The sequence below is a fragment of the Dasypus novemcinctus genome, chromosome 4 (assembly GCF_030445035.2).
Source record: "Dasypus novemcinctus isolate mDasNov1 chromosome 4, mDasNov1.1.hap2, whole genome shotgun sequence".
Classification (NCBI taxonomy): Eukaryota; Metazoa; Chordata; class Mammalia; order Cingulata; family Dasypodidae; genus Dasypus; species Dasypus novemcinctus.
The window spans coordinates 47,454,468-47,468,691 of NC_080676.1; the positions used below are offsets into that span (position 1 = coordinate 47,454,468).

Sequence of the window (14,224 nt, forward strand, 5' to 3'; positions counted from 1 at the left end):
TACTGTCTCTTCTTTGTTTCAATGCCATGTAATGAAATCATAGCAGAGTTTATTCTGAGTGGTTAGGGATTCTCAAATATACTCATAGTCATGTATAGTCCAAGGAGGCACACTTTCTCATGCTCTTCCTAAAGACAGTTTTGACAATTTTGTGATATCTAGTGGTTGCACCAAGTAGTCCTAACGGTGTAAATTCCAGAGTAACACAGAACCAAGCCCATATCCTGGTGGCTCCACCCCCAAACACAAACATGTTAGATAGAAGATTTTGGATTAATCTTCCTAAACCCCAGGTCCCCCTCCCATCTCCCGTAACAAAAGAAATAATAAGTCCTGTGATTTGAAATAGTTGTGAGGAGTCAGTGAGATACTCTTTGTGAGGTAGTGTTTTATTTACTAAAGCTGCCAAAGGCATTATACCAGAAAGGGGTTTGCTTTTACAATGAGGATTTAATTTACTAGTTTTCATGCTTACAGTTCTGAAGCCATGAAAATGTCCAAATCAAGGCATCATCAGGTGATGCCGCCTACCCAAAGACCAGCTATGGGCAATCCTGGAATCCACTCTCATGTAGCAAGGCACATGATAGCATCTGCTGGTCTGTCTCTTCTTTTCTGAGATTCCTTGCTTTTAGCTTCTGGGACTTTCTCTCTCCCTCTGAGTTCCATTCATTTATAAAGGACTCCAGTAAGAAGATTAAGACCCATCCTGGCCCATGCCTTACTGAAGTAACCTAATTAAAAAGCCCTAAGTTCAATAAATTTACACCCATAGGAATGGATTAGCTTTAGGAACATGATTTTCTCGGGTACATATAACTTCTAACCATCACAGGTAGTTAGCATCACCTTAGTTTTCTTAAACAATTTCACTAACCTCTATTTCCTCAGCTGGAGGAATGGAGATAATACCACCTATCTCATAACATTTGCATAAATAAAAATGGTAACATTTCTTTAGTTACTCAATCATATTATATAAGGGCATCCAGGGGAAGAGGACAGAGCCAAAGGATTTTGGCTATAAAAATAGAGGGACTCTGGATTTTCTGGACATTAGCTATTTATGAACCTGTATGGAAGCATTTCACATTTCATTGGCCTTAGGGGGCATCCTTGATCTTACTTATTCTTGTCCTTCTTTTAACTCAGTTTTATTATTTAATTTTTCTACATATAAATTATTCCACATACCACTCAGTTTAATAATATGCACTATTGGGAAATTATTCCTTTTAATTGATACTGTTTATTTGATTTAAGCTCTAGAATCTTTTGTCCTTCCAAACTGGCTTGTTTTCTAAAGTTTTTCTGTGTTTTCCTTTGAAAGGTACATCTGTAAGTATTGCTTTTATTTAGATTTTAACCTATAATGGCATCTAAATGAAACAAATCGATTAGGAGAGTACAAAAGGTTGTATACTTGTACTACGATATGGCAGATATACTACTTTTTAGTTTATTTAAAACATATCCTTGCTACATGAAATACTCTTAACACCCAATTTTTCCTTGCCTCTGTTAGTCTTTTACTGTTCTGTCCCTTATTGTCAGGGAGCTACTTATGGGGTCATAGGAAACTTGATGTCCAGACCTAGCTTTGCTATAAACTAGCTTTGAAACCTGAACAAAATCAGTTCAACACTGTGCTTCTGTTTCCTCACCTGTGATATGAGGAAGTATTGATTCCTATGAACCTAGGCACACAATTACCGGATTCGCAGGTGTTTCTACTAGATCTAGTATATGCTTAACATTTATTATAACAGGTGAGAGAGAAAACACAGAATTGTGTTCCCAACAGACTCTAGCCTGTGTGGTAAAAGAGGAACAAATTTATAAAATTTCAGATGTTCTGGAGCCCTGGATTTTATTTTTGGTTGATATTCTTTTCATTCATAAATAGAAATAGAATAAGGTAGTAAAGGTTTCTTTTCCATTATCTAATTCCACTTTAATAAAAGTTACTCTTTCCTGATAAGAACATAATGCAGGACTCTATAGAAAATTTTCTGCCATATTTCTTAAAAGGACTTAGCCTCTTTCTCATTTTCTGTTTAAGGTTTCTGATAGGACAGATTTTATCAGTGACTCCTTAAGCTCTTTAAATGTCCTGCCATTGCTTTTAGGACTAAGACAAAAATTGCCAGGCTAGAGGTGCTGCATGGTCTGTTTGATGCCTCTCTAGCTCTCCATCTTCTCTGTGCTAGCCATGCTAACCGTCAGGTTCTCTCACTTTTCAGGACCTTTCTATATGCTACATCTTCAGGCTGGAATCTTCTTCCCACTCTGCCTTCCCATCCCCAGCCTCTTTGCCTGCCTACTGCTCACTCATTCTGCTAACTTCAGGCCATATTCTACCAAATCAATGCAGCCATTCCCAGGCTCAGGTCCCCTCTTATAACCTATCATAACACCAAAACTTTTCTTTCTTCACACTTATAAATATATGTCTATATAAGTATATGCATATCTGTGTGATTATCTGTTTAATGTCTCTTCCTCCTACAAGATTCCATTTCTATGAGGGCAGGGACCTTGCTTGTTTTGCTCACTGTGTATCCTGAGCGCCTACCATAATACCTATTTGTTGAATGGCTGATGACTGAATAATGAAGCTCTGTAGGGGAGGTTGGACTATTGACGCCATCCCAATCTACAACCCTCAATGAGTCAGCTCCAGCCATCTGGTAGCACTTATGTCTACTCTATGTGAATCTCTGGATAATCTGTGTGGAAAGCAAGGCAGTGCAGAGAATGACTTCACAAAGCACTGAAGGGTTTATGCAGCAGCTTTTCCTGAGATGAGAAAGGAACCTTACTGTGAAATACTTCATGTGTAGAAACACTGTACATACACATACACACACACACACACACACACATAGTTAAATAAAATATGTATAGAGTTACAAAAAATAAGCATGTGCAGATTTGGTGATGTTCAAGATAGGGGTTAGCCTATTTTATTTACTTTTTGTCAATTTTTAAAATAAGTCTCCACTTCCTATCACTTTTATTAAATACAGAATTGCTTTTGACATCAAAGTGTTGTAATCAAGGAATTTTTATGAAAGAAAAACTTGTTTTTCTTATAAACATAAATAAGCACTTCTCAATGAACTGGGCCAGAGAAGCTTTCCTTTTCCCCTTTTCTCAACTTTGACATCAGATTCTCTTTTTCCAAAAATTAAGAAGTTCTCTTCATCTGAAGAACTATCTGAGAGAATATAGTTTGTAGATGTTTCTACCAACACAAAGGTAAACATAGAGGGTGCATTCTGCATTCATACCCTGGAATCTAGTTTCTTCCATACCATGTGTACAAATGAGCCATGACTTAAACTGTTAGCTCACTCTAAAAGATGCCAAGGCATCATGAATGGCAGAGTAACCCCGCTAAGATTTACAGAGAGAGAGTTTCTTGAAAATGATCAGTTCTAATGTTTACTTCATATATCATATGACAGTGACTTGCATTATATTTTTATTTTAGCATAATGCAGATTTATGACATTGCTCAAAAACATTACGCTTTTTTATTGAAAAAGTTTCCAGATACTTAAGAAGAAATTTGTTTTGAAGCTATGATTTATTTTTATGTGTTTATATAATTGATAGTTTTAAGAACTGTGATAACTTTTAGTTAATTAAATATCAAATTGAGTATTAGCCCAAACCACCACTTTCACTCATTTCTGTGTCCTCCAGAGATGTGTATTTCAGTTACATAAAATCTATTATCAAAAAATTTTCAATGGGTAAAATTCAATAGTTTTGCAGTGATACCAAATATTGTGATATCTAATTTCTCAAAAATGGTGTATTTTAATAGTTGTCAAACATTGGAAAAAATCAAATGCAATAATACACTGTTGTTGTTACTTAAAATGTATTGAATTCTGGCATTGCATGCCATATGGAACAGACACCGTTAGGTTTTTCACATCTTGATCTAAGTTTTCAAAATTACATTTTGTTAAAAAGAATGCATCCCTGAAAACATTTAGTTCGCTTCCAATTGCTCCAAAAGAACAATTGCAATATTCTTTAAATTCTTCCATTCTGTGGAAATGGCATTAGGAATTCTTTAGCGTTCGTTTACCTCAAAGGCTGCTGGGTAAAAAGGGTGTGAAAGGAGGAAAGTCAAGTCATTAGCCAGGGCTTTCCATCTATTACCCTGGGACTCTCTGGAGCCAGGAACTCTAAATTATCCTGAAAATTTCAAAGACTTGTTCTGGTGAGAAGGACACATTTCTCACAGCCAGCTTTCTAAGTCAGGAGCTAATAATACCCTCAACCCTTTTGCTTTTTACAGATATGTGTGACACAAAGTACAGATAATTTCTGCTGAATTAAACCTGTAATGAAGGAATTTATAATCAGTTCTAATATACTTGAGACCTAAGGTATATTAGCCCTTTAGCAAAGAGAATGATAAAAAAGCAGCATTATATGGGTGGATAGTAATTATTTCAGAGCTCATCTGTTACAGAAATGCTGATATTTGTACTCCTTTTTTTTTTTTTTAATAAAAAGCACTGTGGTCCAATTCTGAAATGTGAGACTGCATTACATATCTTTTGTAAAGGCCAACACTTTGAAATATGTTTATGTTAGTGGCAAAGGAATTATTTTGGAATTAAATGAGCTCAAAGTTCATGGTTAGGAGTTCCTTTACCTTTGTTAGCCCTGTCATTTCAGAACTGAATCTATTTATTACCTATAGGAGATATAAAGTATTGTAATTACTTTCACTCCCTTTCAAAATGACATGAGGTCTACTTTCCTATTAACTCTAATGAGAGTTATGTGTGCATTCCTCAGGGAGGACAGAGTCTATAGAGTTTCTAGGTGGAATAAATTACTTCTACACTCAGGTTATAAAGGTCTCATGTGCTTTATATTTTGGTGCTTTAAGATAACTATTTAAACTGCTGGTATTGAAAATGCAGTATTTGTAGTTTAAAAGAAGCATAAGCTGTACTTGGAATGTCGTTAACAACTATTATTTCTCTGGGAAGGATAAATGTTCTACCTTTTGGGAAATCATGTTGCTCAGCTTATAAGAATATGTGGTCTCTAAAATTTGGTTGTTTAATTTTCATAAGAATATTGGCAGTTATTACCTCATACAATATTTTCTTTTTATTTTAAATGCTTTAACTTTGGCAATTATATCAATTGTAACTTTTTAAAAATAAAGGAAAATCAAGTCAGAGTTGTTAATGTCTGAAGAAAGAAGGGAGCTCAGGCAAGGGGCTGTTTTGATTTTAGCATGGGAATAAGGAATCTTGAGTTTCTATAGGGATCTGTTTCTTAAACGGGCATATGCTTACTTTACTGAGGCCTCCTCAGAGAAACCAGCATTGAGTCTCTTGAATATCAACTCTGGACCCTCTCAAATATTCATCCTGTGTCTTTAGGAGTAAAGGATAAAAAAAATTTGTTTTCCTTCTTATTATCAGTTTGCCAGAAACCATCAGCCCTCCTCTTCCCAGGAAAACTTCAAAAATCAGATGTGTATAGAAAATTCTTGATGTTAAAAAAAAATAGGATGGGATCACTAAAATATTACTGGAGCTCACATGGTAGAAACAATATAATACCATCTAATAATAAGATGTTATTATTTAACATCGAGTAAGTGAGATTCTTCAGATGGGAGCACGCTCTATTAACCCTCCTCTAGAATTATGATGGTATTTGTATTTGCGGTGCTCAGGTTATATCTACAAGTGTTTCTAACTCTTCAGATTTGCCAGGGTAAGCAGCATCCTATGCAATGTATGTATGTAAATCTTATCCCACATCATTTTAGAGGTATGCAACTCCCTGTGATAGGAAGGCCATAATTGTTAATGTCATAAAAGATGGTTCAACCATCCCATCAATGAAACCAACTCTCTCCTTAGATACAGTATCATTTCCATGGCTTCTCTACTATGCAGATCCCAAATCAAATACATACTTAGAACCATGTCCCACATGCAAAGAATTGGGAGATCACGTTTTAATAAATAAAATCTCTTACTTTCACATTGTAGACTCAAGAGCTAGAAATTCTGTGTTCTTGTCAAATGTGTAAAAGTACTGGCCAGGATGCTGAAGAACCTGAAAGATTTCACAAAGAGCCCAGGTAAATAGCGTTGAGTGCCTTAGAAGGGAAAGGAAGACACTTGCACCTAAATGTCGAAGACAGTTACCTTACAGAGGCTGCACAAAATGAAGAGGGTGATTTAATTTACTTGTGATAGGTTTTACATGTGCCTCCAACATTAGTAACCTGATGATTCAGAAAAAAAAAAAAAATTTGAGCTCTATTTAGAGACTTAGTGACATAGTCAAGCATTAAGCAGATTCAATAATTTAACTAAAATTGGAAAATAGATAGTGGTTTTGACAGCAATAAATAACAAATACCACTGCAATTATTCTGTCTTGCTAAACAGTAAATAAATCCATAACCACTATGTAGCATCCTTGAAAATAAGAATTCAAGAAAATGTATTTGCTGAAGTTTGTTCATTTATTGCTTTAGGTAATTATAGAAAATTAAAAGCTTGATAATATAATTTTCTAAGTCTACTTTTTGATCACTGTGCATGAAGTGTTCAAATTGGAAATATTTCAAATGAAACATTCTGATAAAGCCATTTTAAAATTGAAATAAAAACATATGTATATTTTTCAGAAATACAGCAACATTGTTGCATGAACATCAAACAATCCGAAGGATTTTTTTTTTTACATTTAAGCGGGATCATATATAAGAAAAATAGAGTTCTGTGAATATCATGCAACTGAGTGCCAATGAACATAAACTGTTGCTTCTACCTAGGTTTTCACTTAATGAATGATTGTTTGCTGGTATACCTATAAAATTATGTTAGCTTATTGTATACATTTCCCGTATGTATTTGGAATGACCTTGAAACCATGACCTTTACAACTGAGGTAATCAGCTGGTTCATTTAATTGCATTATCAATTTCTGAATTTCCTGTATTTTGATCTTTGCTAGTTAATACTGTTTTTCAAGACTGTCTCTCTGAGTTGATGAAACATTGCTGTGCATCTCACTTTTTTGCCTTCTGTTTCTGGGATGGATGGTGGTTTTCATTCTTTGAGAGTTGTGATTGTAGATTTAGTTTTGAATTGCAAACATAGTGTGCAGTAATCACTGAAAAGGGTTAGAAAGTTTTCTCAGAAAGTTTAACAACATTTCCTTATAACATGTGCTTACAGTTAATGCCTGTGTCTTCACTATTTACATTATCGGAATCAAAATTACTTTCAGTCCCTTTTTTCCTCCTTTTTCTATGACTGTTATTTTATGCATGGCAAAATTCTCTTGCTTGCTGCTATGTCATTGGCTGTCTTTTAACTTGACTGGCCTGTATATGTAATGGTTGCTTTTTGCATGATGATTATGACATGTCGTATAAATTAAATGGTTGTGAAAACAAAGAGAATGTGGGGCTTTGCTTGCTTTATGTGTGCTGAGTATGTCAATTAAGTGGCACTTAAAATTACTTTCATATGGCCTTTGACTTCCCCTTAAGTGTGCTCCTTTATTCTAGCAAATTAGCATTGTTAAGAATAATAAAACACTTATTAAACATTCACAGTGTTTTAATATAATTATTCTCCTAAACCATAATCCTATTATAAATAAGTACACTGGGCATGAAATTGTACTAGGGCATAATTCTATTATATTACTAAATTGATTGTGAAATATAAACCCTGACTCTGTAACTACCTTAATAGCTAAACATTGGCCTCCACGGATGTTGCCTTTGTTCCACCTGAGTGATGAGATGACCAGATGATACATTTGCCCAGGTTGCAAATGTCTTCAATCCTCTGCAAATATTTAAATCAATCCACATGGGGAAATACTTGTGTAATGACAAGTAATTTTAAAAGTCACAGTTTTGAGAGAGTCTTTTGAATTTAAGATGTGTAAAAGACCAAAGTGTTAATGCTCTTACAAAAATAACTGAAGAAAAGAAAGGAAAAGAACACCCTAAAAATGTTCATGTCTTTGTTTTCACAGATGTTATTATATTATCCCAAATTAAAAAATGAGTTTGCCTGACTTTCTACATTGCTGTCACCATTTTAAATTAGAAAAGACACTGAATGAATGAATTTCCTTCAGCTAATAAAACTTTATATTTTTATATGTAATGGGTATTTTTTGTAAAAACAAGAACTTCCTTTGCTTATATCTTGCATTTCATACCATAGTGTATTTTTTATGCTGGATTAATTCACAAACCAAATCTATGAGACATTTTGGGGATAGGGATTTTTTTTTTTCTTAAACAAAACAGATAATCAACTTTGTTGTAACCATTCCCCTTTCTTTTTGGAAATATCCTTGAGAATTTTAGTATTTATATTTATTTTTTTCCCCTCAGTCTTGTTTATTCTTGAATTGTCTTTTTTTTTTTTCCCTCCATTTCTCCGTTCTCAATCCTAGGTCCCCTTACAAAGAAACAGACAGATGATTTAGGTGATAATGACGGTGCTGAAGATGAAGGTATTTTTTTTCCACCAAATCTATTTGCATGATAAGGGTCCCAATCACTTTTCCCACCCCTTTCTATTTTTTTACTTCTTGTCTTTTTTTGAAGAGTTGTTTTTAATTCCCGTTTTTAATGTGTTTTGTCTTCTTGCTTGTTGTTACATATAAATATACATTTTTAATTTTTAAAAAATGAATGTTAAGTTTTGCATTTTGATGCCAATCATTAAAATATTTTAAAAAGAGGGGCATATTTTTGTTTTCTTGAACTGACTCTTGATATGTTTCATCCCACGTTTTGACTGAAATTCGTCCATATTCTTTGAACTAACAATCTCTCCCTTGTAGTCTCTCTGTACCCATTTTGCATGTTTCCTAATCTATGTAAATATTTTACCCAATATCAAAATGTGTTTCTTTTTTGCATTTGATATTTATTTTAAAAGAACCCACATCTAAAAAAATGAAGAACCAGCTAAAAGCTCATGTAAAGTGTTTCTTGAGCAAACATTGGATAAGCACTTAAATTCTCTGGGCTGGAAATAGTGAGTGCTTTGGGTAGAGTTTTCAGTTTTGTTTTGTTTTTAATAAGACTATATAGATATCCTTTAATTTCAAAGGGGCATAATTTCTAGAGCCAGTAAGTAAAAATATTCTAATTTTCAACTTTTGCCAATTATGAAGAATAAAATATTCCCTACATAGCTAATAACAAAATTGTTCTCTCCTATTTTTCTGCCATACAATTCTGATTTACTCTTTATAATTTTAAATACTCTCTAGATTGATTTGGCATTTCTCATGCTGACTGGATGCCTTTAGCTGGTGGTAAATGAGTACCTAGGGAGAACTTTTGATTCTTTCAGTTCATCTTGATTCCATTCAGGTTTTTGGTTGTTTTTTTTGTTATCCTAGTTATGATTGCTGGCTAAATTAATCCCAAGTTTAAGAGTAACTATCAGAAACTTGAAATTAATATCATAAAGATACTAATAATATGGTATGGAAGGTTTTCCAAAATAAAACTAGAAGTGCTGTTTTCATGAATTACAAGAAAACTATAAATAACTGAATCTTTACTAAACAATTTGCGTTGTTGCCATTTACATACCTATTTAATAAATCCTTTATAGCAGAAAATTAAACGATAGAGGTAAAGTATTAAAATTTTAAAAATTATATTGTGTTAACAGTTTTATAATATTTAAGAAGTATTTCAAGTAAATGTAATTTATGACATTTAATTAAACATTCATTTTTCATGAACACCAGGAATGGATTAAAGATTAAACACAAAGCAGTCATTAATATTTGAAATAAATCATTATAACTGCCTAGGAGTTATCATTTTGAATGCAAAATAGCTAAAAATAAACTTATAGTGAAAATTGTGAATATTTTTAATATTTCTCAAAAATCTGAAGTATTCAAGCATTCATGACTTGTAGAACATGGATTACTCGTTCCAGTGCTCTAAGGTTCTTTCTTCTATTTGAGGACTTTGGAATTTGCTGAGCCCTGTGACAGTCCTTATTTAATTGATATTTATCTAAGTAATACCTAAACAAAAACAACTTAATGTGTAAGTTTTTACTACAGATTTTTTCAATATATCACAAGTTTAACATATATGTTATTATTTTCTTTTTAAAAAGTTTAATTGCTGATTCAATGTGATTATTTATTTATTTTAAAGAAACTTTAGATTACATAAATGTTGCCTAAAAAATATACGGGATTCCTGTATGCCCCACTTCCTCCCGCCACCCCCCACTTTCCCACATTAACAACATCCTTCCTTAGTGTGGTGCATTTGTTACAATTGATGAACACATATTGAAGCTTTGCTAGTAACCATGGTCAATAGCTTCATTATAGTTTACACTCTGTCCCGTACAATTTTGTAAGTTATGACAAAATATATAATGGCTTGTATTTGTCATTGCAAAGTCAATGTTTTTCTTTTTTCCCCTTTTGTAAAATAGCTCTGAGTAAAGACATTTACATGTTAACAGTAGATACTTCTAAGCTAACCTAGTGAGCTAAGTCCTGTAAATGAGAATCTATTTTATAGACCTCATTTGAAGCACATTTAACATTTTTAAATAGCCATTAAATATATCTTACAACCTTATTTAAATCTGAGTGTAGTACTCAGATTTAGTACTAAGCCAGTTACAAGAGTTATCAAATCAATAAACATTTTTAAATGCTGAAAAGTATAGGATGTTAACTCAATCAAATCATGTTCAGTCTATTCGTCCGTGTTTTGTTTTTGGATAATTGTTTTGAAGGCAAGAAAGATAAATTCAAATCTCCTCCAGGTGAAAAAAAAATTGTAGAAAAGTCTAAACATCTTTTATAAAATTCCTTTAAAAATTATGCTGTAGAGTTGAGTGTGAAGGAAACGGAGGACAATTTTTACATTTGGTGGATTATAAACCTTGATTTGACATAAAGCAGAAAATATAAACTACTTGAAAGTTAGTCAGTCAGAAGTCTACTTGCCTGGTCAGTTACAGGAATTCTCCACCATTTCCTCTTGTCCACTCCTCTCCTCTAATTCCAGATCCTTTTCTCAGTCACTGCTTTCAGAAGCTGCACTGGCTGGGACCTGTCCCTCAATCCCTATCTCTAATGAATATTTTTCTAGTGGAGCAGTAACTTTCTCTGGTTGTTTCTCTACCATCACTTTTTTACCATCTTTAGTCCAAACATAATTGAATCATTTTTCATTTTAGAATAACCAAAAAAACCCATGCATTTTACAGACTATTTTAATAGTTTAAAAAAGAAGCCTGATCTGAAGTGATAAAAATGATTCAAAGCAATGTCTCAGATTTCCACCAATTTATTTTGGCAATTGAAGTAATATTTTTTTTTAATTATAGATTATCCGTAATAAGAATTCCTTAATATTACTAATATTGACAATATACAGAAGCGACTTTATACCTAACCTAGACATTTTTAAAAATTGTTCTTTTATATTTTTGTGTATTTTTTTTAACTAAAAAATGTATCTTTGGTTGTGTTAATTCCAGTGTAATAAAGCACAAATTTGGTCAACACCTCTATATACTTTTGGTAATTCTGAAAGATAATTGAGGTATAAAAAGATGACTGAGAGGCATAAAAATATCTTGAAATGTCTTTCAATATATCACAGAAAGATTTGAGGCCATACTCCACAGTTTTAAAGCTGTTAACTGCCAAGACCTCTAAAATATAAGCAATTAAAAATTTGATAGGTCCTTTAAGAAGACAGGAGCCAGTAAACATATTTAAGGATATGTGTGACCAATAACTACTCACTAGAAATATTAAAGGGAATTGTGATTCAAACCCTTGTTATCAGTAGAAATAAATTCTATTAACTGTTCTAGATCTATTGACACTTGCTATATCTGCATAAAATTTTGATTTATCAGAAAAACAAAATAATTACAAAAATCAATAGTCAAAATGTTATACTGAGATTCCCAGTTTATTTTTCTAACTTAAGAAACGTAACTAGGGGGTGGGGGGCGTATGGGGACCTCATATTTTTTGAATGTAACATTAAAAAATAAAGACAAAAAAAACATAAATAAAGCAATTTCTTAATGTAAAAATTTGGGAAGAAAACTAATCATCAGTGCTTAGTAAGGTGCTTAGTAAGGCTTAAAAAATCATAAAAACAGAAGTTATGAGCACACTTAATGAACATTTGTAGTTTTACTGGAAATTAACCAGATTGTTAAGATCTCTGAGAGTGTCCTTATGATTTTAGTCAAGTTAGTAGCAACTGTTTCCACAAAATTAGAAATTTAAGTGAAATCTATAGTAGACACATTCCACCTTCTTTAAGGAAAAATATCACAGAAGGCTTGGAGTGATGACTTGGCTTTAATAAATTCATTAAAATTGACAAAATTACATTTCATATATTTTTACTGAAGACAAAACACTCCAAAAAACTTTATAGTTAAAATAATGATAATAGTTGATACTAATCAATAATAGGCTATCTGATCTGTAGATCTCTTTATAAAGTTTCTAGTTCTTTTCTAAAATAAAGTATATAAAGGTATGATTGTAACTGCTTATATTTATATTAATATCAAAAAGACCTGCAGACTGTGCAGAAAAATAAAGTCAAAGATAGAATTCTGTAATAAAACACTAGCAAAAATAAATCTATGATGGACTACTCTATAAAACAGTAAAAAATTCCAGTTGTTCTGCAATGGAAATATTACACTCCCTCAAACTTTATTAGCAGGAGAATTTTACCTATTTTAATGACTAATATTCTTCCTTGCATTAACATCAGTTTACTTTAAGGAAAAAGAAATATTGTTCGCAACATGGTATTGGAATCATAGAACCTTCTGGAAAATAATTGCTTGGTATATTAAGTTCTTAAGCAAGGCTGATATCTTTGAAAAGTTTGAAAAGAAAAATTAGAAAGTAGAGCCCAACCTAAGCTATCAATAACCCTTCAAGTATAATTTTCCAAGTATAATAAAGAGATACTCCTCAAAAGAGGTCCCAGAAACTATTGTCTTATTTTTCAGTCTTTCTGACAATGCCTACTTCATTTAGTTATTACGTATAAAATGTGGCAGCTCTTCTCAATGTGTGCCTACATTATTTTCCAGGTGAACAGAATGGTTCTACCAAGATTTCATTACTGTTCACAGTTGGTGTTTTGTAATTCTATGTAATTTTAATTAAAGAAGAATTCTGAAACAGCCTCCCTCTGTGCTACCTCCAAGCATACAATTAGCCGAGTACAGTGTCTGCTGTGAAGTCAGTTAATGATTTCAGTTTAATAATTTATTATTGCATCTTCATTGCCAGCCCTACTAGAAAAATAAGAAGTTGAAACTCTAGCAGCAAATAGGCATTTAAGGTGGATGCTTTAAGAGTTTCAAAAGGGTTGCTTTCTCTATTTAAGTCTAACATCTCCACAAGCTCCCAAATCTTTACAAATGAGTGAATATCATTTTCCCTTCCAAGAATTCAAGAAGAAAATATGTTTAGGTTTCCCTCCTAAATGTGGCTGTGTCAAGTTGATGGTTTCTATGACAAAGAATCCTACTCTCATTAATCTTTTAAAAATATGACACTCTTTTCACATATACTCATTTTGGGGAGGGAAAGGGAAGAGAATATATTTAAACAATGATATTATGTCAAACTTAATTGGTCTTATAAAAAAGACTCCAAGTTCAGCTATGAGCAATTTCCACAACTTGAAAATTTGGACCAGGAAGTTGAGCTTCAATTTCTGATCCTAAAATAATTTGTAAATTAAAGAAATCACATTTATTATTATAGAAGAAAAATAAAAGCATTTCTATTGGTCATCTTTTCACAGAAAATGTATTGCAGCCTCCAACTAATAAATAAATACAACTAATAAACTCTGTTTTTTCAGTGAGTTCATACGTCCATCCTGAAAGCTGATGCCTCACTTGTAAAGATGTAAGGAAGTTAAGTTTGACCAAAAAAATGTCAGAAGTGAAGGAACAAAACCATACATTTATATGACATTTTTCAATATTGGCACTAAAAATTATAGTGCACTTGATGTAATTTTGTTTCAATTGTGGATATAAGAAGATCATAGGCTACTATATAATAGTAATGTTTCATTTATGTATATATTTATTGTCATAGATATAAACATTATAATACAATA

At 32.5% G+C, this 14,224-nt stretch overlaps 1 protein-coding gene across 21 annotated transcripts in view; it reads left to right on the forward strand.

The window, feature by feature from the left end:
- NLGN1 (neuroligin 1) overlaps positions 1-14,224 on the forward strand; it is a 913,900-nt gene that overhangs the window by 404,478 nt on the left and 495,198 nt on the right. For 10 of the 21 annotated variants that reach the window (XM_058295343.1, XM_058295334.1, XM_058295345.1 and 7 more), the window contains one exon: positions 8,491-8,550. The exons of the other annotated variants lie outside the window; for them this stretch is intronic. In XM_058295343.1, coding sequence (XP_058151326.1) covers positions 8,491-8,550 — 60 coding nt within the window. The remainder of the gene's footprint in view (positions 1-8,490; positions 8,551-14,224) is intronic. 21 annotated transcript variants of the gene reach the window in all.